The sequence below is a fragment of the Pyxicephalus adspersus genome, chromosome 10 (genome assembly GCF_032062135.1).
Source record: "Pyxicephalus adspersus chromosome 10, UCB_Pads_2.0, whole genome shotgun sequence".
Lineage (NCBI taxonomy): Eukaryota > Metazoa > Chordata > Amphibia > Anura > Pyxicephalidae > Pyxicephalus > Pyxicephalus adspersus.
Genome location: NC_092867.1, coordinates 7,601,130 through 7,628,067, shown reverse-complemented (window position 1 = coordinate 7,628,067; position 26,938 = coordinate 7,601,130). Strand labels below are relative to the sequence as shown.

General features: G+C 41.2%; 2 protein-coding genes and 1 non-coding gene across 5 annotated transcripts in view; all 3 read left to right on the top strand.

The window, feature by feature from the left end:
• CHD4 (chromodomain helicase DNA binding protein 4) overlaps nucleotides 1-7,706 on the top strand; it is a 32,636-nt gene extending 24,930 nt beyond the window's left edge. The window contains exons 28-40 of one of the 2 annotated variants that reach the window (XM_072425065.1): nucleotides 8-96; nucleotides 198-331; nucleotides 1,532-1,676; nucleotides 1,834-1,999; nucleotides 2,599-2,681; nucleotides 3,044-3,200; nucleotides 3,792-3,839; nucleotides 3,923-4,042; nucleotides 4,287-4,395; nucleotides 4,819-4,951; nucleotides 5,709-5,904; nucleotides 6,922-7,085; nucleotides 7,172-7,706. In XM_072425065.1, coding sequence (XP_072281166.1) covers nucleotides 8-96; nucleotides 198-331; nucleotides 1,532-1,676; nucleotides 1,834-1,999; nucleotides 2,599-2,681; nucleotides 3,044-3,200; nucleotides 3,792-3,839; nucleotides 3,923-4,042; nucleotides 4,287-4,395; nucleotides 4,819-4,951; nucleotides 5,709-5,904; nucleotides 6,922-7,085; nucleotides 7,172-7,186 — 1,559 coding nt within the window. In that variant the 3' untranslated portion in view covers nucleotides 7,187-7,706. Of the gene's footprint in view, nucleotides 1-7; nucleotides 97-197; nucleotides 332-1,531; nucleotides 1,677-1,833; nucleotides 2,000-2,595; nucleotides 2,682-3,043; nucleotides 3,201-3,791; nucleotides 3,840-3,922; nucleotides 4,043-4,286; nucleotides 4,396-4,818; nucleotides 4,952-5,708; nucleotides 5,905-6,921; nucleotides 7,086-7,171 lie in introns of both variants that reach the window. The other variant, XM_072425064.1, reaches the window with a different exon arrangement.
• On the top strand, nucleotides 2,316-2,448 carry LOC140340186 (small Cajal body-specific RNA 11). The gene has a single exon (XR_011922617.1).
• Nucleotides 7,707-12,388: 4,682 nt separating the features above from the next.
• Nucleotides 12,389-25,234, top strand: NOP2 (NOP2 nucleolar protein). 2 transcript variants are annotated; one of them, XM_072423932.1, is made up of 17 exons: nucleotides 12,389-12,518; nucleotides 14,202-14,344; nucleotides 14,455-14,494; nucleotides 15,210-15,274; nucleotides 15,960-16,243; nucleotides 16,909-16,958; nucleotides 17,401-17,495; nucleotides 17,735-17,931; nucleotides 18,750-18,839; nucleotides 19,862-19,949; nucleotides 20,033-20,173; nucleotides 20,292-20,431; nucleotides 21,449-21,538; nucleotides 22,383-22,505; nucleotides 23,245-23,342; nucleotides 23,699-23,829; nucleotides 24,629-25,234. In XM_072423932.1, the coding sequence occupies exons 2-17, from the start codon at nucleotides 14,239-14,241 to the stop codon at nucleotides 24,907-24,909; spliced, it is 2,019 nt and encodes a 672-aa protein (XP_072280033.1). In that variant the 5' UTR covers nucleotides 12,389-12,518; nucleotides 14,202-14,238; the 3' UTR covers nucleotides 24,910-25,234. The 2 variants fall into 2 exon arrangements, with proteins under 2 accessions (XP_072280033.1, XP_072280032.1); XM_072423931.1 differs by having other exon boundaries at nucleotides 24,626-25,234.
• The last annotated feature ends 1,704 nt before the right edge of the window (nucleotides 25,235-26,938 follow it).

The following is a 26,938-nucleotide window of genomic DNA, read 5'->3' as shown; positions in this document are numbered from 1 at the left end:
ATCACAGCCGCTCGTCGACCCAACAGGAAAGGACTGAGAAATGATAAGGACAAACCACTCCCTCCACTGCTGGCTCGGGTGGGAGGCAATATCGAGGTAGATGCATTTTTGAGTTCTTGGGTTGTTGGTTTGTAGCATTTTAAAAGCGCACAAAAGGAGGTATTAAGTGAACACTGTATATGTCTTTTTCTTCTTAGGTATTGGGATTCAATGCCAGACAGAGAAAGGCCTTCTTGAATGCAATTATGCGCTATGGAATGCCCCCTCAGGATGCCTTTACCACTCAGTGGCTTGTGAGAGATTTGCGTGGAAAATCAGAGAAAGAGTTCAAGTAAGGAGCAAACTAATCTCAAACCCAACAGTTGTTCATTTCTGATCTGTTAAGTATAACATTGAAAGTGTTTGTGCAATATTTGAGTTCAAGAAAATGACCGTGGGTCTTTTCAGAAAACCATTGTTGCTTTCTTAGTCTGAAGTCTTATCTAAAGTAATGTTTTTAACAGGGCTGTGGAGTCAGTAGATAAATCCTTCGACTCCGACTCCTTAGTTTCTGGTACCCCCGACTCCTCTGTTTTTACATGGTTTCCCATTTTATCTTCACACTTTTGCAACCAAACTTCACAAAAAAGCATTTAGACCCCTAATTATTCATAAATCAATAAATGTATTCTAAAATAAATAGAACACAACATTTTTACCATAAAAGTTTTTCTCAAGAAACATTAATAAAATATGAAAATAAATTGATGATTTGTCAATTATGTTTTTTTACTTTATAGATTTTTAAAATTAAATATCTTTTATTTCAGGGATTTATAATGCGTTTTAAGATGAAAAAATTCATCTTTTTATCTTCAAAGTTTTTAATTTTTTATATTTAGTATTGCACTTACCGTTATGGCCAGAGAGTTAATGTAACAGAGTAATACAGAACGTCAAAAAGTGGTAGAGCGTTATCTGAATGGAAGTGATGCCTCCTGGATAGCAATGGATTTGGGTTGTAATCATACAACCACCAAAATTATTAAGACCTATGAATCTTCTGGTAGTGTGGAAAAATTACCAAGAGGAGGTCTGAGAAATTCAAAGTTGGATGAAGCCCATAAGGAGGAGTTACGCAAGTTAATGTCTGAAGATTGCGGAATAAGCCTAAGGGAAATGAAGGATCAATTATTTGCCAAATTTGGAATTAATGTATCTATTTCTACAATAGATAGATGCATTGATAAATTCCAATAGTCTGTAGTCCTAACACTTCAGGTTTCACTTATGTGTGGCAGCACTGTTTTTTCCATAGAGTACACAATGTGATCTTTGCCACTCCTGGACAAGTGTGATATCCACAGGATTAGCAGGGGTACAAAAGAAAAACGCATTTACTAAACTGAAAGTGCAACATATTATTTTGTTCTTTTTAAAATGCGTTTTTAATCCCGTTCTTTTTTTTTTATACGTTTTATGTAATGTTTAGATAGTAGCATATGTTTACATAGCTGTTTTTAAATCTAAACAATTTTTTTCTATTTTTCAGGGCATACGTGTCATTGTTTATGCGTCATCTCTGTGAACCTGGAGCAGATGGGGCAGAGACGTTTGCAGATGGAGTCCCAAGAGAAGGTTTATCACGCCAACATGTGTTAACCAGGATTGGTGTCATGTCCCTCATTCGTAAGAAGGTTAGAATCTCCTGTTTGCATTTATGGTTAGAATAGGAGTTAGTGGGCCACAGTCTAGCTTTTTAAATTGATTCTCATCATGTCATACAGATCTAGTTGAAAATTTGTAGCTTTAATATATATTTACATTACATTTTTTGCCTCCTCTTTTTCATAGGTTCAAGAGTTTGAACATGTAAATGGGCGCTGGAGTATGCCAGAATTGGCAGAAGCCGAGGAGAACAAGAAGAATTCTCCTGCCGACTCTCCATCACCCAAAACCCCCACCCCATCTACACCAGGTGATACGCAACCCAATACACCAGCACCAACTCCTGCAAATGGTAAGTTACAATCATAAATATTTTAATTTTAGCAATGAACTTCTATATTTGGCTTCATTCTGGTCTATTTAAATATACCCTTAAAAATGCTGAACCAAAGAACACCTTCCTCTTTTGTTGTAGAGATTGGGTGAAGGGAATGTTATTGTAATAACACATTTTCCGTCCCGGGTTGATCGCCAGTGGTTCCTATTGAAAAGTGAACTTGTTACTTTGCTGGTTAATTTCTATCTAACATTTTCGCTCTGGGCTGCTCAATAGTTTTCCACATAAAAACCTGAAGAGTATTGAAGACTGTGTTGGATCACAAGACTTGTGTCCAGTCTTCATTAGATTCCCCTCTTCATCTCCATGATTTGTGGGAGACCATGACTGGACTACAGTAACCTGTCTGTTTAGGAGGGCCGCACACAGTAAAGTGCTATCCCTTAAAGGCTCGACAGGACACTTTCTAGTTTAACAAGAAAACTATGGTAGCAACTGTTCAGGATTTATTTGAAAACCTTGTGGTACTTCAGGTACATTTTTTTTTGGGGGGGGGGGGATGGATAGTGTCCAATTTTTGTATTTTAATGGATGTATTGTCTTCCTTTCAGCAGATGAACCTGCAAAATCTGAAGAGAGTACTCCTAAGGAGGAAACGCCAGAAGCTGAAACAAAACCCCCAGAGGAAAATACTGAGGTAAGTCATTATAAACCAAATTGCCTGTTAAACGCAGTCTCCTGATTCTACTCTTGTTATTAGATAGTTAGGCAATATGCAATAGATGCTTTTACAGAAGCAGAAGCTTATACAGTTTAGGACTGCTAAGTAAAACAGTCCGCACGATTCAGCCAGAACATTACTATGCCTGGTATGTTGCATCTAAGACTGCCTACACAGTGTTGCAGAAAAAGACAAAATCAATGCCAGCCTCCCAAATTTCTATTTTTGAAGTAAGATACTTTAGCGGTACCTATAAAAATCTATACTTTCTTTTACAATGAATTTCTTAAGGATCCTTTTTTGAGGTATTGCAGCTCTGACGTCATCTCTTATTTCAGCAGAGTGCCCAACCTGCAGCAGCTGCACCAACACCCACAACAACAGAAAACAAATCACCTACTGCCCCAGCAGAGGTAAAAGCAGAGGTAAAACCAGAAGAGGCTGAGAAAGAGGAGAAGCCTCCAGCAGCGGAGCCTATGGAGACAGACCAGAAAGGTGAGTAATATTTTGCTTCATTTTACAAATCCTGCATCTGAATGTGCAGCAACCTAAAATTGCTTCATGGTCCCTAGCCAAATAAATATCCTGCAGCTCGGAATGTTTCCAAAGCCTCCAGAGTGTTAGGAAGCCCAACCCATTGATGTATTGGTATGCTCAACTGTCACAAAAGGTCTCCATTTTAATATGTAATCCTACATATTCTCTTTAACAGTAAATGTTAATGTGATAACACCAGTTCATCAGGGGACACAGCAGTCTTTAGTGTTATTAGCAATGTCCTCAAGAGGCTGGACACTAGCCAAAACAAGCATCCAGGCATGGCCCCTCCTCTTCTAGAACATTCTCTGCTGCACCAGAAGAATTATCCGTTTCCGTACGGCATACTAAGTAGTAGTATATCCTAGTGTTTTCTCATTTTAGAATGTTTAAAAGTAATAGGCTTCCCTCAATTGTGTTAAATGAAGTAGTACAAGCAGAATTCATCTGTTGTCCTTATGTATGAGAGGCTTTAACTGTCCTTGATTGCAGTTAGGTTTCAAATCCTGGCTGTAAGTGTTCTAATTTAAGCTCCTATTTCTCTTCCAGCAGAGGCAGATAAATCAGATGACGTTATTGCTGTGGAAGACAAGAAAGGTTAGTGTCTCCGACACTTTTTGCTGTTTATCTGACTTGTGGCAAATGACAAAACTCTGATCTCTACTTTCTTTCTTTCCCAGAAGTCCAACCAGTCCCATTACAAAATGGGGAGACACCTAAAGAAGCTGTGGAGGAGAAAAAGAAGGCTGTTGCCACCAAACAGAGATTTATGTTCAACATTGCAGATGGTGGTTTCACAGGTGAGTAATCTGCATTGTGCAGGGAATACGAATTGTTCATTTGTGACCAGGTATACGTATGACACCTGAATAAGAAGACGACTATGCATGGTCAGTGCAAACAAGACTGGTAGCCAGAGATTACACAAATGAATATTTACCTGTATAGTATTTATTCTGTTTTCTATTTAACATGGTCATTGTTAAATAGTCCTTCAGCCAAAAGACTGAAGTCACTATACTTACTCTACCTTTTGTCTTGCAGAGCTGCACTCATTATGGCAGAACGAAGAAAGAGCAGCAACTGTAACCAAGAAGACCTATGAGATCTGGCACAGACGACACGATTACTGGCTGCTTTCTGGCATTATAACGTATCCTTTTACAAAACTGAAAACAAATTTGTTTAACCCAGTACGGAGCCTTTATATAAATGAAAGTAAATGTGTTTTTCTGCTCATTAGCACATGGATTCGCGTTTAAAGTAGCCATAGACATAACCCAAAATCTTGTAGATGGCCTGAAAGAGTGGTGGTGATTTTGCTTCAAGATGGGGGGGGGGCCTGGAACCTTTTATACACTTTGGTTTTAGAAATGGACGCCCAAAATATTATTATTATTTTTTTTTTTAAATAAAGTAGTGTCAAGAAGCCTCAATGAGACAAAGAACTATCTATAGTTTGTTGCCTTTGGTCTTCGAACTAGAGAATGTCCAATGATAACTGATGACATGGCTAACTGTTTGCTAGGTATCACATGATAAAGAATATTTGTTTACTTTCCTGAACTGTGTTCAGACATGGCTATGCACGCTGGCAAGACATCCAGAATGATGTACGGTATGCCATCCTCAATGAGCCCTTCAAGGGGGAGGTGAACAGAGGAAACTTCCTGGAGATCAAGAACAAGTTCCTGGCACGGCGGTTCAAAGTAAGTACAGCCTCAACTTCAGAATGAAGTCAGTCCTATTGGGCATTGCTCTTGGTAGTCTGACTTGGCAGGGATTATCTTACAGTTGTGATTTTCTTTTTCAACAAGGTTTATCACAACTCAAATACAGTATTTACTAAAGTCTCAGCAGAACCATTTACGTTCACCTAGGGTGTGATATTTTTTTTTAATGCCAATGGGATAAAACAAATTTGCCTGTTTACAAAATTTTGTTTTAAAGTAAGCTGCACATGGGCAGTTCTGTATGCAATTTCAGTATAGCTGCCTGTGGGGAATGAATAAATGAACTCCTGGGCATTCTTGCAAGAGTCAAGTTATTCCAGCTTTGCCAATCAAAATGGCTGAATATCCTGAACCCCTAAAAGGACCAGAATAAGAACAGACAGGTTTATTTAGTTACATGGAGGCTGACCCTTCTACAATAAGTAAATTGCCTGTTTTATTTTCAAAGTTTAGTTCCACTTAAACTGCCTAGCTTGCCTAACCATAAACTTAGATGTTTTCAGTAAAATACATTTGTAAAAGTATAATGATTGAAGAAACCTGATCACCCAATACTTTTTTTGCTTGATTACCAGACTGCTGTCATTCTCAGAATGTTTGGGAATGGCAGCTTGCAAAGTTTCTGCCACAATTGGATAACCAGGCAACTCGTAAATGTACCTTCAACCAACTGCCAAAAAGTTCACCCAGCCATTCTTCTTTATCACAAATTTGTCTTTACTTTTTTCAATAGCTTTTAGAACAAGCACTTGTCATAGAAGAGCAGTTAAGAAGAGCTGCGTACCTGAACATGTCTGAAGACCCCTCACACCCTTCCATGGCTCTGAACACAAGGTTCGCAGAGGTGGAGTGTTTGGCAGAAAGTCATCAGCACTTATCTAAAGAGTCTATGGCAGGAAACAAGCCAGCAAATGCGGTTCTACATAAAGGTAACTTGTGCGTAGAATTTAAAATTCGAACTTGTTTTTGTCAAGACATCCGCTTATGTCCCTCACCCCATAGTCTATGAAATATGTTAGACATTGTTTCTGCAACCTTTACTTTCACATTCTTGCCTCTACTTTTGTTCTAGCAGTTTTGCAGGGTGAATATGACTGCACTGTTCACCAGAGTTTGAGCATGTGTCCCAGTGCATTCAGTAACTCAGTTGCTCACATTCAGCCCATATCACCTTCACCACTGCAAGGCTACATGACTGTAACTTGAGGTGTAATCACTAGTCATCCATGCTAGTGCAGAGCTTTGAAGTAGGTAATCGGAAAAGCCAGATTCTAGTGTTTTTTACTAGGAGAGTAGGAGTGGTGAGGGAGGAACCCCTGGGTGTGCAAGGCACACCCAAAATATTTCTACTATTACATTGTATGCGCATGATCTTTAAATGAATGATGATGGGGAAAGTGAGACTTAATCTGTGCCTAATCATAAATTTATGTGCAACAATTCAGGATGTGATAAAAAATATTAGAACATTTCGGCTTTTCTACCATTTGTACTTCTAATAAGACCCTAATGTAAAAATGTACAGGTGACATTTTAACACCACAGGCTTAATTGTACAGTCTGCCATTATTATTAATATTATAATTATTATTACACAGTATATAGCACCAACATTTTACATAGCACTTTACAAGTCCTTAGTCATATCACTTGCTTTCCCTCAAAGGGGCTCGCAATCTAATGTCCCTACCATAGTTATGTCTTTAATACAGTCTAAGGCCAATTTTAGGGGGAAGCTAAAAAATTGCATATTTTTAGAATGTGAGAGGAAACCGGAGTGCCTGAAGAAAACACAGGGAGAACCAGCAAACTCCATGCAGATAATGTCCTGGCCGAAATTCGTTGTTAGTATTAAGCCCAGGAGCACATACAGTATAAGCCTGTTAGTACCTTTTTTTTTCAGTTCCCGGTTTTATGTTCTAATGTCTTTTACAATATCCTTGTAGTACTTAAGCAGTTGGAGGAACTATTAAGTGACATGAAGGCCGATGTCACCAGACTTCCCACCACCATTGCCCGAATTCCACCTGTGGCTGTTCGATTGCAGATGTCCGAGAGGAACATTTTAAGCAGACTGGCGAGCAGGACCGGAGAACCTCAACCCCAACAGGTGAACAGCTTTGCTCTCCAGTAGTTAAATAATAACGTACTTTTTACAGGACCATTTTCTTACCAAAGTATTTTTGTCTTCAACAGATGGCTCAGCAATAATTGAACACCCTCCTCTGGTCAGGAGGACAGTGTCTACCCACCCCAAACATTCCCAACCAAGAGCAGAGGGCCCGGGAAAAGTGCATTGGACCGGTTCACCGAATAATAAACCAGGGAGAAGACTCAGCAGAGCTGAACCCCACCCAGGAACACTTTATTAGAGGGTCACAAAAATCATGGTCCTGAGAGGAGTCACTGTGACCGCACAAGCCTGGAGGCAGATCCTATGGTGCTGCTGCTTCACAATGGGGTTCGCCCCCTCCTTCCGGGGTTTAGGGTTGCATAGAATGCCCCAAAGACCAGAAACTCAACCTGCGCACAGAAACTGCTGCCTGGGTTAAGAAGGAAATACTTTGGTTCTTTTTTTTTTTTTTTTTCTTTTTTTTTTCTTTAATTTTATTTGCTCCAATCCCCTCACACTGCCCGAGGGGGCAGGAGGGGTGTCAACCAGGACAGACACCCTACCTCCATCCTTTTTAATACAGAACGCGTTGTCGTATAATAAAAACACAAAATGCTATTGACATGTTTCCTGACTCGTGTATGCTGATCAGTATTTTAGCAGATGGCATGGTGCAGTGAGGCTGTTGGTAAGCACAAAGTATATTGCCCTCCATGTTTGTCCTAAGTTCTAATAACTGTAGTCATGACTTATCCTTGGAATGCGTTTTGTCTTCCGGTAAAGCATTTTGTCTTGATATTTCGACATGAGTGAAATGGTAGACTGACTCTACAGATCTCTAATCTCTGCGCAGACACTTGGCAAACCTTAAAGCTATAGGTGATGGGCCTATTATTAAACAGGGTTTATATAGTGCCAACATATTACGCAGCGCTGTACATCAAATAGGGTTTGCAAATGACGGCCAGATATTGACGGTGACACAGGAGGAGGAGAGGACCCTGCCCAGAAGACCTTACAATCTAGGAGGAGGGGGAAGTATCACACAATAAGAGGGGCTTAAAATATAGATGCACAATCCCAAAAGGATTCTGAGTTACCTGCCGCAGAGCTGGTGCTTAGACCTATAATATATATTTAGTTTTCTTGTTTAACATATCTTTTATTTTTATTCACCTGCCTAAAGATTCACTTTCAAGTGACTGACAAATGCAAACGTGGCAACCTGGGCGCTGCATTTATTGAAGGTAGAAGGTCATGGTTGTGTTTATTGTTGACCTATAAAAGACATGACACCTGATGGCAAAACTATCAGAGTGTGCTACCGTAGCTAGCAGAAGAAGCCAGAGCAACTTTCAATTTTACTAGTCCCAGTGGCATTTTGTTATGTATAGGCTGGTAGTGCCCCCTACTGGCTGTAAGCTATATGTATAACTTTGTGTCCAGTGGTTTTGATATTTTGAGTATTTGACCTACAACAATTATGCAGGTTACAGGGTTCACTAGTTGCTTGTTTGCTCCACACCACTTGTTAAAAAAAAAAAAGGATGTCAGGAGTGACAGATTACACTTTATTGCAACATTTGTTACATAATGGAACTTACTGCTGGTACCTATTTTCCCCATCTGAACCGATGAATGCTCTCATGGATTTGGCTTTCACAGAGTATTTAAATGTATGAAAGGTAACTATACCATGGTCACAGCAATGCTTGTAGAACTCTCCGGTAAATTATGTAGTGGAAAATTTACACTGCTCTGAAAACAGAATACACGTTCACACCACTGGTTTTAGTTTGCATGCATTCTAACATTTGACAATGCAAGTTTTACCTAATGGAATATTAAGTGTATGGGCAGTCTCTTTGGTTTCAGGTAATTTTAGTTTTTACAAAGGACCAATAGTTCTTTTAAAGGACATCTGCTATGAGAGAAATGTATGAGCAGCCATTACTCCTGAAAATGGGAGTCGCTTGGCTGGAATTCGGTTCCTCCAGTTCGAAAGTTTCAGTAACTCACTTGGTGCGGCGATGCAGATAAGAGGGGTCAGCACATCCAATATTCATACTCATCCAAGGTACAATTTACAAAGCATATTGGTCAGATCAGTAGGCACCTATGGCCCCTAGTTGTGACAAAGGAGAAGACTCTGTCCAAATGAGCTTACAATCCAAAAGGAGCTGCAGGGAGACTTAAAAACAGAGGACCTGAATTTGGACTTGGACTTGAATTTGATTTGGATTTGATGCTGGTGCCTTAGCATATCACTAGACAGAATAGTTGTATGCTGCTTTCCTCTTCTCTCTATCCCTGTGCTGTCTATTTTTTATTCTTTTTCATATAAAAAGAAATGGCAGTGGGTAACTCTTACTTGACTCCCATTCAGTAATGGGGTGTATTATCCCTTTCATATGCGAGTATGTAAAACAAAACTCTGCAACAAATTAAGCTTGAACAGTCTGGATAGTTTTAAGTGCTGAAGCATTAATGCCAACAACTTCTACCTTTTGCATGTGCCAAAACTTCCAATGCAAAAAAAAAAAAAAAAAGTACTAACCACACACAAACCTTATAAATAAAGCATAAGAGCCCTTCTGTCACATGGTGCCATCACAGAACCTAGGAGGTGTCATATGTCGCATAGGGGTAACACATGACAATAGGTGTCATGTCACAAAGGGGAATCACATTTCACAATTAGTGTCATGTCATAAGAGGTTTCTTATGTCGCATAGGAGCATCACAAGTCATAACTGGTGTCATATGTCACATAGAACATCACAGGGCATAGAGGGTGTCATGTCACACAAGGGCATCACAGGGCATAGAGGGTGTCATATGTCACATAGGGGCATCACAGGGCATAGAGGGTGTCATATGTCACATAGAACATCACAGGGCATAGAGGGTGTCATATGTCACATAGGGGCATCACAAGTCATATGACACCCGCTACGTCACATAGGGGCATCACAAGTCAGAGGCTGTCACATGTCATAATTGGTATTGCATGTTACTACAGATGTCATATGTCACAAAGGGGGATCACATTTCATAATTAGTGTCCTATGTTACATAGGGGCATCACAGGACATTTTAAATGTCACAAATGGGCATCACATTTTTATAATCGGTGTTGTGTAACATTAGGGTGTCATAAATCTCAGGGACATCACATGTCATAATGAGTGTCATATGTCATTTCATAATTTGACATACTAGATGTCTTAAGAGGTCATATGTCACATAGGGGGTATCAATGTCACAAATAGGAATCACATTTCATAATTAGTGTTCTGTAACATTGGGGTGTCATAAATCTCTTTGGGACATCACATGTCATAACTGGTGTCATATATGACATGGGAGCATTATAGGACATAGGGTGTGTCATATGTCACAAAGGGGAATCACGATTCATAAGGAGTGTAATATATCACAGAGGGACATCATGTCATAGGGGTGTCATATATCATAGAGGGGCATCACATGTCATAACGGTGTCATATGTCAGAGGGGCATCACATGACATAGGGGGTGTAATATATCACTGAGGGGCATCACATGACATAATGGGTGTCAAATGTCACATTGGGGTGTAATATATCACAGAGAGGCATCCTATGTCATAGGAGTGTCATATATCACAGATGGGCATCACATGACATAAGGGGTGTCATATGTTACACAGGCTTAGGGCAAAAATAAAAACAATGGACCCTGCACTCAGTTTGCCCTCAATACTTCAAAGTTTATTGATTGTGGGTGTCAACAAGGGAACAAGGACATATTGTGGTAGAGCCTAGGTACTGCAGAGGTTAGTGCCAGAGCGGAGGTTAGTCCTGCAGTAAAGCATAATGGTAGTGAGAACCCACAGTCTGGCATCCAAGGCACCAGATAGACTCTCCTAGTTCTCCCATGCTGGATTACAGAGCACCACATATGTCCTGAAAAGGATGTAAGGGAGAGCTTACTGTAGCTCTGGAGGGTTTGCAGGTATGTTTGCAGTGTTAAATGAGACACAGAATGGTTACTGTAATATATTGCAGAGATATACTGCATGTGTTTTTATTTTACTAAGAAAAACCCAACTCACAAAAAAAGGGCGACTGGGTTGACCTTGTTACATCATGGCATTCCTGCAACACAGGCTGATAATATCAATACAAACCGATAAATAAATGTAAGAGTATCCTGAATACATAGAACAGGTCAGACTTCTTCTATGGCCTCTACACATCGTGAGTTTGTTGTAATGGAATACAATGGAGGCTGCTGGGAAATCTTGTAGTCTGAGGGCTTGGATAATTAGGCCCTGTGCTCATGGGCTTCAAGCTTTGGTAAGAGCTGGGTGTAGAGCAAACTAAGCAGAGTTCTCCCCGGCTCCTTTTAGCTGGGCGCACCGCCTGGCACTTTTCAATAACCACCTGGCTGTTTTTCGATGGTTAATGAAATGTTGCGTCAGAATACTAACTACAGCTTTAAAAAAAAAATCTGCAAAGCTTTTGCAAAGCTACTTTGTTAATCTGGAAATTAATTTAGAAAGTTAATTATACTGAATAGGAAAATTTTATATGAAATTAAAGTAGAACTAAACGTGCCATGCTCACCTATCCCTGTTCCATCGAAGGGCACCGCTGTCTTCCCTCTTCTCTACTTCCCAAAAATGGTCTTTAGCCATCTCAGTTGGTGGTGTTGGGATGACGTAACTCCAGCGCCATTCATTCCCAGCATACGCAAGGGAAACAAGGATTGCTGGGTTTCCCCGGCAACCAACGCTGCGCATCCGCATCTCAGCAAAGTCTGACAGCTTGGCATGGGACAGGCAGATAAGCACAGTTATCACAGATGGGACATCACCTGCAATGCAATATTCACCAGCCTGAATCTCATAAGCTTTTGGGGGAATTAGGTTCCTATTAAAGGGATAAGTAGAATGACCAGGGTCTGAGACATAAGGCTCCTTTCCTGCATGTTGCAATAAATCATGCGCAATAAAATTCATTGTGTCACATGGCCATGCGCAATGGGTTGAGGCAATAAAAAAAAAAAAAAAAGTGGCAACCTTGAAAATGCCTGTAGTCACCCTCCCCCAGCACATAGTAATGGTGACACCACATAAGCAGCTTGTGATTTCTCCAGCAATGTTGGAACTAAAGGTCACATCCTGCCCTCCTCCTGGATTTACAAGCCACTCAGGCCTTATGCAATGCACGGCTAGCAATGTTTGACTTAGACAAAGCTTCTATAATCTTTTACATATAAAGGCCGCCATTTTGTCGGAGACCACAACATGTACTGGGCATGTCGCAGGACTGATGACGCAATACGTTCTATCACGTGCCTGAAAGGCGCCCCGTGACGTCACTGCCCAGCGCCTTGTCGGTAACACGTGAGAGAAGAGGCAGCGCACCGGGGTCCTGAGCTCAGGTAATGAGGGATTTAATGGCCGCTCTGAACTCCGGGTGTCGGCCTGTAGGTTGATTAGTGCCCGGCTGGGTGCACCGGGGTGTATTATAACGCCTTCCAGTAAAACTAGATAGTAGCTGGGTGCCATAGGGAATGGGCACGTGTGCTGCATGGTGATCCCTCCTCAAGCTCAGTGACCAGAACAGCTTCATTCATTACACTGACATTACCTGGTGTATGAGGAGCGCATTTGTCTAGTATCCCAATCTCTAACTTCAGATTAATATATAGAATTTGGGGGTAGCAGGGTTTGCGTGTTTTTTCCGAGTTCTGTGTATAATAAGTGGATAGCAGCAAGCTGAACCATTCACAGAATGACATGGGGGGGTCAGCACAAATAGAGAAGTTCTTATCAGGAGTTCAGCAGAAAGAATCATTTAAAAGGGTTAACCACCTAAAATTTGGTGATACAATTGCCCTCTGACCATCTCCCGTACCGCGTCCCCAGCCTCTGACCATCTCCCATACCGTGTCCCCAGAATAGTGGATGGTCAGAGGCTGGGGATGCAGAAGAGGAGAGGGTCAGAGGCTGGGGATGCAGAAGAGGAGAGGGTCAGAGGCTGGGGATGCAGAAGAGGAGAGGGGAGGGTCAGAGGCTGGGGAAGCGGTATGGGGGATGGCCAGAGGCAGGGGATGCAGTACAGTCTCTGACCATTTCCTGTACTGTGTGCCCAGTCTCTGACCATTTCCCGTACCGTGTGCCCAGTCCCTGACCATTTCCCGTACCGTGTTCCCAGCCCCTGACCACCTCCTGTACCGCATTCCTAGAAGAGGGGAGGCTGGGGATGCAGAAGAGGAGATGGTCAGAGGCTGGGGATGCAAAAGAGGAGTATGGGAAATGCTGTATGGGAAATGCTCAGAGGTGCTCAAAGTCTGCAAAATGGTTATGGTCAGAAACTTTGCACAAAAACAATACATAGGATGGTTAGAGATTGGGTGGATGCTACTGAAGAACAGGGTCTGGAGACTTTCTACAAGAGATAACCAAATACTGCAAATGTGCCATAGGAGCTGTTGGAGAGTGGCAACGTTCTTCAGGAGGCATAGAACTGTCACATGACATAACCTCCACATTTGTGCACAATACAGCCTCCTTTCTCTCACTGGTCTCCGTAAACCCCTAGCCAAGGAGAATACAGAATTGCCAGAGGACACATGGGGGGTGGGGGTAACCCTTAATTTACGCTGTGTAACCAATCCCAGCACAAATCAAGATTCTTCATGCCAGGAGCTGATATGTAATTGTACAGTTTTGGGGATCCTGTTTGGTAGAAGTGGAACCGGGCTTCTGCTATAGCTGGTCTCCTTAAGAATTGTCGGGCTGTATAGTCTGATATTCCCAACTGTCATAAAGAGCTATTGTGAGCTTCTGTCATCTTGAGCAGGTCTGACCATTTTCTTTTAAGCTCCTTTATTCCAACTCCCACATAACCGTATAGGGAACACAATATGTAGTGCATGCAAAAGAGTTCTGATCAAACAATAGAATGGGGAGGATACATGATCTAAGTAAATTACTTTAACTTACAGCATCATATTTATTAATGTACAACCCACATCTCTTGCCTGCTGCTAAGAGCAACAGCTAGGAAAAAAAGTTCTCTTACTTTATATATAACTCTGTCCTTCTTTATGTTCCTCTAGCTGATCAGTGTCTTCAGAAAATTCCTTTAGCGGCATCATGGGTAGAAAGTTGGACCCCCTAAAGAAAGTACCCCGTGGACCGGGCCGAAAAGCCAAAAAACAACCTGGAGCAGAAAATGAGCTGGGCAAAATCCTGAATGACGGTAGGTAGTGATGTAAGGTGAACTGGAATATGAAAATAAAAGGAATAAAACTACATGTTCTTATCATCTTTTTAAAAAATACTAAACGCTTGTTGTTTTTATCTTTTAAGATTCTGAGTATAAACGTATGTCAAGTCGCAGCCGGCAAAGGTAAGCAGAATTCTATGCAGTCTTTCTAGCTTCTTTACTGGAATTAATAAGCTGTAACAAGTATACATATCAGAAAAGTAAATAAGTCCATATGGGTTTACTTTACCTTTACCTTAGAATCAAATTCAAGCTCCTGTGCTTTGCCTTCAAATCCCTCCACAGTTCTTGTCCCACTTACCTTTCTGCCCTGATAGAAAAATACTCCCCTAGCTGCTCTCTTCGCTCCTCCAATGACCTACTAATGACTTCCTCACTCATAACCCCCTCACACTCACAGCTCCAAGACTTTTCTAGAGCAGCCCCGACTCTCTGGAATGGTCTTCCCCGTCTTATTTAGCTTGCTCCTACTTTCTGCTCATTTAAAAGAGCACTCAAAACCCATTGTTTCAAACTTGCCTACTTGTCACCTTCTGTCTCTTAAACCCTCACTACTTCCCACCATTCCATATCCCCCCTCCTGTTGTGCGTTACTTCCCCCACCTCCTAGATTGTAAGCTTGTCGGGGCAGGGTCCTCTCTTCCTCCTGTGTCACTGTCTGTATCTGTCTGTCAATTGCTACCGTTATTTTGTACAGCTCTGCGGTGCTAAATAAATACTGTTTATTAATAATAACAATAATAATAATATCAATAAAGGCGGCAATGGAAGACTCCATATCTTCTTTTTTTCCCAATTCATGTCAGCCTTATGATTTGTTTTGTGTCCCTCATTATAGAGCTTCAAGAAGAAGAAAAAATGAAGAGAAAGCAAGTGTCAAAAAACCAGAACCAAAACAGAATGGTAAGAAGAATTCTCAGTGATTCCTTTTTATTGACTGTGCGTTCCTGCATAAGTACAAACCGGCATTGATGACCCCTGTTGCCCCCCAGCAACTCGAGCTGTCATTGGTCCAGTGAAAACTGTTTTCTGCTAACGGTGCTCTTTTATATAAAAAAAAAATTGACAGTATCATGTAATGTATGTTAGATTAACATAACATTGTGAGCAAGGAAGAGGTGTAACGTGGTACACTATGCACAGTGTTCTTGATAACATTGTAAGATATATAGTACACGTTTTGTGTTTCCAAAGCCGTGCTGCATTCTCCATTCACGTTCCAGCCACAGGTTGCAGTGGGTCTAGGACTGTCTGGGCTCAGAGGAAGTTGTTTGAATGATGTTGATCTTTAAACTGGCATGTTGTGGCAGAAAATAAGTACTGTGGGGCCTTATAAAGTTTAGCAGTGTGACATTATAGAGTACAGGCAGGCAGCTGGACCAATAAGAGCATCACAAGTGGTGATGGCTGAAGGAAGTAGGCTAACATGGGGACCTACTATCAGTGATACAACATCAGGACTTCAAATAGAAGATGGAATGTCTCAGGGTTGTTGTGTCCCATCCCTCTGAAAGTAGGGTGAAATAAGTGTTTATTCAGCTATTTAAGTTTATTTAACAGTCTGTTTATCTTTTTACTTCTTTAATAGGTGCTGCCACAGAGAACCTACAAGGAAAGAGGAAGCCTGTCGGCTTTAGCGATGACAATGCAGAGTGGCTGAAACCTGTGAAGAAGATGAAAAAGGAAGAGGAGAGCGATGAGGAGATGGAGGAAGAGAGTGGAGAGGAGACACTTGACCAAGAGAAAAGTGATGGAGAGGAGGAAGAAGGGAGTGATAATGAAAAGCCTGGTGCTTTGGATTTCTCAGACAGTGATGACCTACAAGATGATTTTGGAGGCTCCTCAGAGGATGATGATGATGAGAAAGAGGCTGTAAGTTATTTGTTAACATTTCTTTTCTGCACTCAGGATTTGTTCACGTTTAAAGCCAACTTCCAACTGATTCCCTGTTTGTAAATGTGCAAAACTTTGGGCTCCATGTATAATGCAGTGGTGCAGTTATACTGCTTTCTATAAATGTATAAAGTTTAGAAGTGTGCTTTACCAATGTGGGTCACACTCATCTTGCAAATTGGGGGGAAAAAAGCTCCAGGTCACAAAGCCTTCCAGTCTTGTGATTTGCTGCAGTGTATTGCCCAGTACTGCCTAGTGTATTGGGCCACCGTTTATAGTTATTACACAGTATATATAGTGCTGACATGTTGCGCAGCGCTTTACGTCCATAGTCATGTTACTAGTTGTCCCTCACATTTTAATGTTCCTACCATAGTCATATGATAATAATACAGTCTATGGTCAATTGTGGGGAGAAGCCAGTTACCTATCTGCAAGGTTTTGGAATTCGGGAGGAAATTGGAGTACCCAGGAGAAACCCACGCAAACATGAGGAGAACCTGCAAACGTCATGCAGATAGTGTCCTAAGTTAGATTCAAACCTGGGACCTAGCGCTGCTATTGTGGCGATATATTGTGGTACAGATATTACCACAGTGCATGTGTAAATGGATATTTGACATTTCATTCTGTTCTTATTTCAGCTTCTTCCAATAGAGAAGGCAGCTGGGAAACAGAAGAAAAAAATGCAAAGGTAAGATTCACACATTATACAGTTTGTATCTCTCCGGACGTGCTCCCACCTTTCACCTTTCTTTTTAGATTCAATGTTCTCCCCAGAATTTTTTTCATGCTGGGTGTGAAGAAGCTGTAGGCAGATGGCCACCCCTGTATTGTGACCCAACTTTTCAGTAACCTCCCAAAAACAGCCGGGTAGTTACTGATTAGTGCCAGGTGCTGCGCCCAGATGAAATGGGGAGAACACTGAGATTACACTTCAAGTCGTCTACTCATTCTGTATTCCCCGTTCAAAACTGTTTCCATAAAAGAGGACTTTTTATGTGGATCACCTAGTCCAGCACTTACGGCCATGTTTGGATATGAGCTGATGTGTGGCTGCTTTTTATTCTATAACACCTGAATGGATCTTCACTGGATAAAAAGAATCACCTCCTATAACTCTTTATTCAATACAGGGAGAAAGCCAAGGAAAAGGATTCTGATATCCAGCTCAATGTCGATGCAGATGAGCACTTTACCTTGCCAACTTCAGAGGAGATTGAAAAAGAACGTATCCTTGTGTCTGTCCAGTGTAGTTTTTGCATTAAGTGTTGAAGGGTTGAATTTGTCAATGTCAAGGCACAAAGACTTACCCCTTTGTAATAGCAAGCAGGCCATTAATGTTCTGAATATTACAATTACCTGACCTTGTGTAATTCTCAGTGTTTAAGACATACCACCATCATGTATTGTTTGGCCCCCTCACCCACCTCCATCGGGTCCCAGTTGTTTCCTTAACAAATTTTTCAGTCTCTGTACCGCTGGATCTCTCTGGAGTTCAGGATCGCATTAAGGATGTAGTAGCTGTGTTACAGGATTTTTCAAATCGAGGAGGTGATCGCTCTCGCCAGGAGTATCTCGCTGTGCTGCGCCAAGACCTCGCCACTTACTACAGCTATGGTATCTTTATGATTGAGACCCTCAGTGAGCTCTTTCCTGTTTCAGAGGTGAGAAAGATGAACCGCACATTAAACCTCAAGTGAAATTGTTCACCTTTTTGTCTTATAATTAGATGTGTGATAAATAGCTGGTGTATGTCCGAAATTGTCTTTTAATAATAATATAGGGCTTCCTGTTCTCAAACTTTAGTGCTTTGTGATTGCAAACTTGTACTGCAAAGGAGGCAAGGGAGTGTATATGGCCAATGCTGATTAGCAAGTGTTCTGGGTCTATCTCTGCTGACTATTCGATGGCCCTGTAAGACTACTGTCTCTGGCATCAGTAATTTGTCCCTGACCCAGCAAAAGCCTGTGGATTAAAAAGTCATAGCTGCTTATATGTTCTGTATTCTTGTTCCAGAGAGTTAGCTCATAAGATAATATCACCATAGCATGACAAACAGGAACAGAAAGCTGAAATTTTCAGAGACAGAGGTCAGCAATGGCAGCATCCAATATTCCAGTATAGATTTATTTTAAATATTATTGCAAATAATATACAACAATAACGTGCCAGTTGCATAAAGGTCAATGCCACTAACAGTCCAAGCTTTTTCCTTTGCTGTCTTGAAGAGCTACAGCCTCCTAGGAATCCAACACATTCCATGTGTGAATAGTGCTTGCAGCCTCAGCTGTACTATTGTACAATTCTTCATCCTTCTCTAGAAAACAAAAGATGCCCTGAGTATGTCAGCAAAGTATGGTCCAAATGTGAAAATGCTGATCTTTTATCATTCTTCAATTTTACTTTATTGGCAGAAATCCACACAACAAATGATTTCTGTTCTACAGGCTGCTAAGCCATCTTTCTCTTCTTGTTTTTGTAGCTTGTTGACTTTTTGGAGGCGTGTGAGGTCCAGCGTCCAGTCACCATTAGGACCAACACCTTGAAGACAAGGAGACGTGACCTGGCTCAGGTATGTTTTCACCTGGATATAATCATTCATAGCTGTCCACATTGACCGCTAACAGAGGTCTATATGGCATCTTTGTTTATTGGAGCAGTTTGAATATATCTGTAGTATCTTTGTGTGTTCTCTATTGTCTTAGAATTGTATTATAAAGCCTGCATATCATACATGTGTTGATGTTCCATTTTTAGAATTTATTTATTGATAATTAAACAAAATGGTATTATTAAAAGCAATATATGGCCCCATTTAGAACTATTTTCAGCCTAACATTGTACTAAAGGGGAAAACAAAGGTTCTTGCTTGATTAGCTAAACTAGTCATTTGACCCCTGTTGGCATCCCCATGCCACCTATGCCCTCTGCCCTGTTCTTGGCTTTGCCTGAAAATGCCAAAAGCTGGTAAGGGGAAAATATAAACAAAAGTTGTGTAAATCTAAGTATGCACGCAAACACAGGCAGCTTCCCTCATCCCTCCCTAACGGAGACTGCAGGAGTTTGTTCAGGAGTTCAGAAATAAGCCCTAGAGCATATTTTGGCCTTCAAAAAAAAATAAGACAGTGTCTTATCATCGGGGAAACAGGGTAGGGAGCAGAAAGGACACATAGGACACAAGCCTTCACCTAGCTCTGGTTTGAAATCTGCCTGTTGTAGTTGGAGCAATTCAAATATTTTATCCCTGGTGGCTGCATTTGTTCTATTTTAGGATGGTGATCCTGCCAGTATCACATTTTATGTCCTGGGGTAATAACCATACTCTAAGTCATAGAGATAACAAGACGTTCAAGTACCCTCTCCTCATTCGTAAGATAGTGGGGAGTTATTCTGTAGACATCAGAAATGGCTAAAAACAATATGTCAGCAGGAGTCAGAGAGCGCAAGTAGTTATCAGCTCAGATATTTGGCATATCATCAGCTTGTATGTTTTGCACTAATTGCACAGATATAACTAAAGGGAGAAAATAACGAAGTTCCTTTTTACATTTTGTTTGTACCTAATTGGACTTTTCTTCCTCTGCCCTGTTTTAGGCTCTCATTAATCGTGGAGTTAATTTGGACCCGTTGGGTAAATGGTCGAAGACCGGACTTGTCATCTATGACTCTTCTGTACCAGTCGGTGAGGTTCTCCAAAAGTAAAACTGATGATGTTTTCTGTTGTTTTTTGGACTTTGTGATTATAGTTCTCTCCTATTTTTCCAGGTGCCACCCCCGAGTACCTTGCTGGTCACTATATGCTGCAGGGTGGGTCCAGTATGTTGCCTGTCATTGCCCTGGCACCTCAAGAGAATGAACGGGTGCTGGACATGTGCTGTGCTCCTGGTGGAAAGACCAGTTATGTCGGTAAGTATTAGAAGGCAGAAAATTCTGTAAAGCTTAAGTGTGTGAAAGCTGGAAGCAATGTGTTCTTGCTATACCTATACACAGTCACGGTTTCATGATGGTTTTTCTCTGCCTGCAGCCCAGCTGATGAAGAATACAGGCGTTGTTGTCGCCAATGATATGAATGCTGATCGTCTCCGTAGTGTGGTGGGAAATTTGCACAGATTGGGCGTCACAAACTGTATTGTCTCCAATTATGACGGTCGTCAGATCCCAAAGGTGAGAGTGGCATGACTATCGTAGTGAGAATAGCATAGAGATACCCATGAAATTCGATATCTAGGACATTATATCAGTGATTTTGCTAAACATTTACAGTAATGCTGAGCTCCCAGTGGAGGAGTTGAAGGTCACTACTGTAGGAAGGAAGAATCTTCTTTTCACCATAGTTGTCTTATAAGCCTTTTAAAAGCTCTACTCTATTGCCCCATATAAAAGTTCAGGTGTATATTTTTGTTGTATATTTCAACAAAAAGAAAGCACATTCATACATTTATCTATAGAATACAGTGTCTTTCCAGCCTCTTTTAGCCTGGCACACCACCCAGCTCTTTTTAGTAACCGCCCAAAAACAGTAAAAAAAAGTTGGGTCACAATGCAGGGGCTATCGCCCGCCTACAGTTTCTTCCAACCCAGCTTACAAAATTTCTGGAGAGAATACTGGAATACTCTAAGGCTTTTTATAAAGCAGTAATATGGCCTTTTAACGTCCATATACTGTTTGATACATCCATAATGAATGCATTGAGTTACATTAATTCATTTAAGTGAGGCTCAGTCTCCTTAAATTGCTTTAAAGACAGGGTTTTGTATAAAAAATAGTTATATATGTTGGTAAACTTTTTTTTTTTTATAAACCTTTACACTGGAATATTGGAATCATTTTTTGATCTTGATGAATGCGATGGTTGGCATAGATCAATCCGCACTGTCACCTGGCCTTCATTGTTGGGTCCCCATATATCTTCACCAATGCTCCCTATGTAAGGATGAGGAACAGCAAAACACCCTTCTAGGTTTTACAAAACAGTCAGATAAGGCATCCTGATACACAATAAATGTGCAGATTGCAGTTTAATTATTCAGCTTCACTTGATTAGGATCACAAAGGCCAACTGATACATCCATGGAATACTCGGGAAAGTGTTCTCTGCTGACTGTATGATTTTAACTTGTTCCAATTCCCATAACACTGTTCACTTCCTTTGTTTACACCTCCTGCCTTGTCCCTTTCAGGTCCTTGGGGGGTTTGATCGGGTGCTCCTGGATGCGCCATGCAGTGGAACGGGTGTCATCAGTAAAGATCCAGCAGTTAAAACTAACAAGGTAAATGTGGAAATTGACAGTTGCATGCCAGCACAACTAATCACGGTGCTGATCTCCACTCCCATGCTTGGGATACCTTCTCTTTATAATTTTATGTTCCCTTCTAAAATAAATGAAATGATCTTCTCAAATCTTGCTAGTTCTAGCCTGTGTTTCCACTTACTTTTATACAATGACAACATTGTCACTTATGACAACACTTTATCAGCAATGTGGTCACCAATCAATTCATACTTTCACTGTGCTCACGCCAACTACCCCCAGTGACTGCCACCCTTTAAGCTCTTTGCTTGCAGCTAAGGTTACGGTCCTCCTGCACTTAGAATGGAGAATCAGTGCGCTGCTGGGATTTTAATAACAAAAAATGAATCTTTCTAGTATCTAAAATTGTCAGGGGCTTAGCTATTTGATTTTGGAACTTTTACTATAACCTCAGGTGTAGATGCTTTGCTTATATAGTTTGCCTACAGACAGGGCACCTTGCACTTGTTATTTACATTAAGCCAACCCAATAATTTTAAATGGGCTGCTAATGCACCTTACCCATCCAAAATTGCACCTGGATCTTTTTTCAGTACAGGTCCGGTGCTTTAGTACATTGTGGTGCCATCCAAAATGATTCACACAGCAATATAACAACTCACATAGTACGCTGCACTGTATAACAATGTGATTTTGGTCTTAAAAGTTTTTTCTGGTTAGATCGCATCGGTCATGTACTGTGTACCAACTAGCTTTGCCACACATCTGTTATCACAACCCCAGACTGGACAGGCTCAGTAATGAGCAAAAAGTTTTTAGGGAAACTACTGTGTAATAACAAATGTATTATGTTGTCCTGCAGACCCTACTGGATATACAGCGCTGTGCCCACATGCAGAAGGAACTGATCCTGAGTGCCATTGATGCCCTTGATGCCCAGTCATCAACTGGAGGTTTCCTGGTCTACTGCACATGTTCTATCACAGTAAGTTTCACTAGGTCTTTTCGGCTTGCCTTTACTGTATTAATGAAGACAGTTGAAAAACACCCGAAGGATGATGTCAGTTACCTGTAAAGAAGCTATGTATGCATAGGATCTCATACCCACCACAGAATTTTTCTTGGGAGTAAAGCGGGGATAAGACGACAAGAGCCAGCATTTTTTAAATTATCTGAATGAGGGACATTGCAGTAAAAACCCAACCCCTCGGTTAACTGGCCCGTAGGGAAAGCATTATGGCATTACAACCCAGTGTACCTTTGTGCACAGGAGAGAGACCTCGGTCTTATTTGCATCCTTTAATCACACCTATGCCCTATCTTTTAAGAAGGATAGAGGCATGCAAAGCTGCAAGGGAAATTGTTCTCTTTGTAGCTTCTGCCCATCCACATAGGGAGAAAGATCTTCATTTTTAGGTATGATGTCTGGGATGTTAGGACATTTTTGACCTACACTTGCTAACTTAGGTCTGGACTCCAGTAGGTACATTTGAATTGTCACAACACGGTTTGTGTATGTATACCTCATATTTAATTATTAGTTGTGAAATTTCTCCCCATTTGCTGTCCTAGTGACTCAACATTTAGTGAAGCAAGATCTATACAAAGGAACTGTCCCAACTGGATGATTTACCAGCATCTGCAGTATTGGTTATATATTCGCACATATACATTGACTTGGACTTCTGTCTTCTTCCCACTTTAATTCTGATTTCTCTCTGCAGGTTGAGGAGAATGAGTGTGTGGTGGATTATGCTTTAAAGAAAAGGAATGTCAAGCTTGTACCCACAGGTCTGGATTTTGGGAAAGAAGGTTTTATAAGGTAAGATGCTGATATTATTATGCAGCACTTCACAAGTCCATGGTCATGTCACTAGCTGTCCATTATATGGGCTCACAATCTAATGTCCCACCATAGTTGTATGTCTTTAATAGAGTCTAAGACACTTTTGGGGGAAGTCAATTAACTCCATGTTTTTGGAATGTGGGAGGAAACCAGAGTCCCCAGAAGAAACCCACACAAACACGGGGCAGAACCTGCAAACTCCATGCAGATAATGCCCTGGCTGAGAATCAAACCTGGGACCCAGCACTGTGCTGTTCACAATGATTGACTATGTCCTTCTCAGTTTTTTTTTACGTTGATTGAAGACATCATTCACTATTTTATTCCTTCAGATTCAAGGAACGGCGGTTCCACCAGTCCCTGCGCCTGACCCGCCGCTTTTACCCCCACACACACAACATGGAGGGCTTCTTTATTGCAAAGTTCCGCAAATTCTCCAACACTGTTCCATCAACAAAGGAAGGTAAGAAACTTCTTTATCTGATATATCGGCTCACATAGGGACAGAAACTATTTTAAAATTCTAAATAAATCATTTCTTTCTTGGCTTCTTTCTGCACCAGTCATACAATGGGAAGTTAAAGTAAAACTCTCCAATCTGATTGGAAAATATTAGTTATCACAGGAATAGATGTCCTCATTGTAATATTGCACCACATGTCGTACACATTGCTCATCACTTTTTTGACTGCACAAATCAAGATTGTGAGTTTAAACTGCAGACCGTAATAAGTTACCCGTTTTTTAAAAGAACCAACATATTTCACAGAACCCTTCACTCCAATCTCTTCTCAAGAGGTACAGTTGAAAGTAGTACAACACTTTACTTTCCTGATCTGCACACAGCCACACAGCCATCCTTTTCTGCATCCCCAGTCTGGGTTAGTTTCTCAAAGGGTTCCCAAGGCCTTGCAGCATAGACGTTGCCCTTGTTCTCAAACAAATTTTATTTATTATACCCCTAAATAGCAAAAAGATATAAATTCAAATAGTGAGCACCGTCATGCCTTTGCAAACCCTGATTCTGCTTTAAAAAAGTATCCATGACATCACTGTGCTCCACTGTGGGGGCGGATTCAAGACCAGTCACCCTATATAGAGAGTGAGCAGCAATGATCAGTCCTAACACCAGTCTCAATCTCTGATTTGCTGCAAAGTTATAGCCTTTGTGATATTTTTGTCCCAGACAAACACGCATCATTGTTGCGTGATCACACAGCTGTCATTTCCTCCTAAATATTTTGTTTTTGTCATTAAAGCAGCTGAGGCCTCCAGTACAGAACAGACTGAAAATACCACGGAGGAGACAAAAGAGGTAACGACAGAAGGTGGTCAGAAAAAGAATCAGAAGAAGCAGAACCAAACTGTGGCTGTAAAAAACCAGAACCAACCCGCTAAGAAGCAAAATCAGAACTCGCCACATAAGAAGACCCAACAGAAGCCAGGAAAGAAGCAGGCTCACGGTGCCTTTCCAAAGAAGCAGGCCCAGAAGATGAAACAGAAACAAAAGTTTTTGGCAAAGAAGAAAAGGAAGAGTAAATAGTTCCCCATTTTGTTCTGTTTTTAGACCTTTTTGGGTTTTGCCGCCCCATGTTCATCCTCAGGACTCTGAAACCCTCTGTATATGCAACAGCCTGGGAAATACTACACCCTGCAGGTAACACCCAGGGAATATTTCTCAAGGGAGATATTCGCTGTCCTGAACATGGACTCTGATGGAGGCCGAAATTTAAAGCCGGCCTGTCCGTGGAGGGTGTAATGTTCTCTTAAGTGCCCTAAGACCTTCCTGTGGGGGAGGGTGCAATGTTCAGTCTCTGCTGCGAGTGGCATTTGTTAAATTGTTTTATTATAAATGAGATATAAAACAACTTGCATCTATTTGTCATTCATAAATCTGTCTTTCCGTCTTGCATGGTCACGTCGGCTTCTCTTCTGAAATTGTGTCCTGGCTGGTGGATGTTTAGAATCCTCAATCCCCCTCTCTTCCCAGTCTGACTGTTCCTGACTCATTGGATTTTAGTCTGATTAATTATAGGGGTTCAGCATCACATATGGGCATTACCTGGGCCAGTCAGCATGTTTTCAGGAAACATTGAAGAGCATTGCCAGCTATTTCTACCAGCCCTGAGCTGCCCAATGATATTACAACATCTAAAATATACAGTATGGAACGTTTTTTTATTTTAAAGTTTTATGTTGATGAAGGTGGTGACACCTTGTTCTAAGTGTTCTTTGAGGAACAACACAAACTCTGTTTACGGGCCTGCCATGTAAAGGGCGTGAATGATATTCTTAAGAATAAACTAGACACAGAAAAATGCAGCTTTGTATTCACTAATGTTTATGGATCATTTTCATTGCAAGCAGTGTAAGTACCTGAATGTAAACTGCTAATAGACTCCTCCATTCCCTGTACTGCAGAGCACAAAGCAGGTTCTGCAATGCAAAGAGGTTGATAGGAGATGATTGTATTTTTTCCAGTTTCCTGTGTCTTTACCGTCCACTTACAGGCTGAGGGAGAGACAAGACCTGCAAGACTTACTAATTTGCAGCAAAAAACTAAATCGGGTCTCCTCCCCTGCCAGACAAGGCTGCACTGGATGGACGAAATTACAAATTTCATAAATACAACTCAATAGATTCCTGTCCAACGCTATCACCCCAGCAATGCCGCACTAGGATAGCTACTCCTAAAGTATTTTGGGCTACAAAACACATCTCTCTATAACCTATTGGGAGATGTTCCACAGGTTACAGAAGTACACAGAGCCTGCCTAATAACACTGCTTGAGGTTTCCACATAGAGACAAGCACAGAAAGCAGGAACATTTTTTTTTTTTTTTTTTTTTTTAATAATCGCATGGTATATTCAACATACCAAAAGAGCAAAGTTCATTGTTGCATACACTTCGAGGTAAGCAGTTCCTGCACTTACTCCTACCAACTCCTATTAGGTGTCACACCATGTCCTCAAGCTGAAGCTGGTAGGGTTAGAGTCTCTTAAAGCTGCACTGCCCAGGCCTCCTAACATCTCCTAAACAGGAGAAAAAGGGTAAGTGGTTAAAAGCTGGTGATCCTGGGGCTCATTTGCTTGTATTGCAGGTACACCTTCCCCAGGCTTCTTGATACCTAATAACTATATTTTCCCACCACCAGTCAAATTGAAAATTATTAAAAATAATATATTATATAGTGCCAACATATTAAACAGCGCTGTACATTAAATCGGGGTTACAAATGACAGACGGATACAAACAATGCCACAGAAGGAGCAGAGGACCCTGAAGAGCTTACAATTTAGGAGGAGGAAGATGAGGAAGTAGCCACAATAGGAGGGATTGCCTCGGGAAATGTGAATGTAATTGACGTTAAAGGACCCTGAGTCACAAACTGCTATATTCAGGAAGTTCCCTTCCCTTCTAGTACTAATCCTGTTGAGTGGTCTGTAGAGGTTTGCCTGGAGAGCAGTACAGGAATCCCCAACAGTGTAACTCACAGCTTTTGGAGGAAGGTACAGGGCAGTAGGTGCTCTGCTTGGATCCTCCAATGTTTTAGGTTAGTTTAGAATCAGA

Coding starts and splice junctions, on each gene's coding strand:
- NOP2 (XM_072423931.1), top strand. CDS start 14,239: ATGGGTAGAAAGTTGGACCCCCTAAAGAAAGTACCCCGTGGACCGGGC. Junction 15,275..15,959: donor ACCAGAACCAAAACAGAATG/GTAAGAAGAATT, acceptor CTTCTTTAATAG/GTGCTGCCACAGAGAACCTA. Junction 19,950..20,032: donor TGACTCTTCTGTACCAGTCG/GTGAGGTTCTCC, acceptor CTATTTTTCCAG/GTGCCACCCCCGAGTACCTT.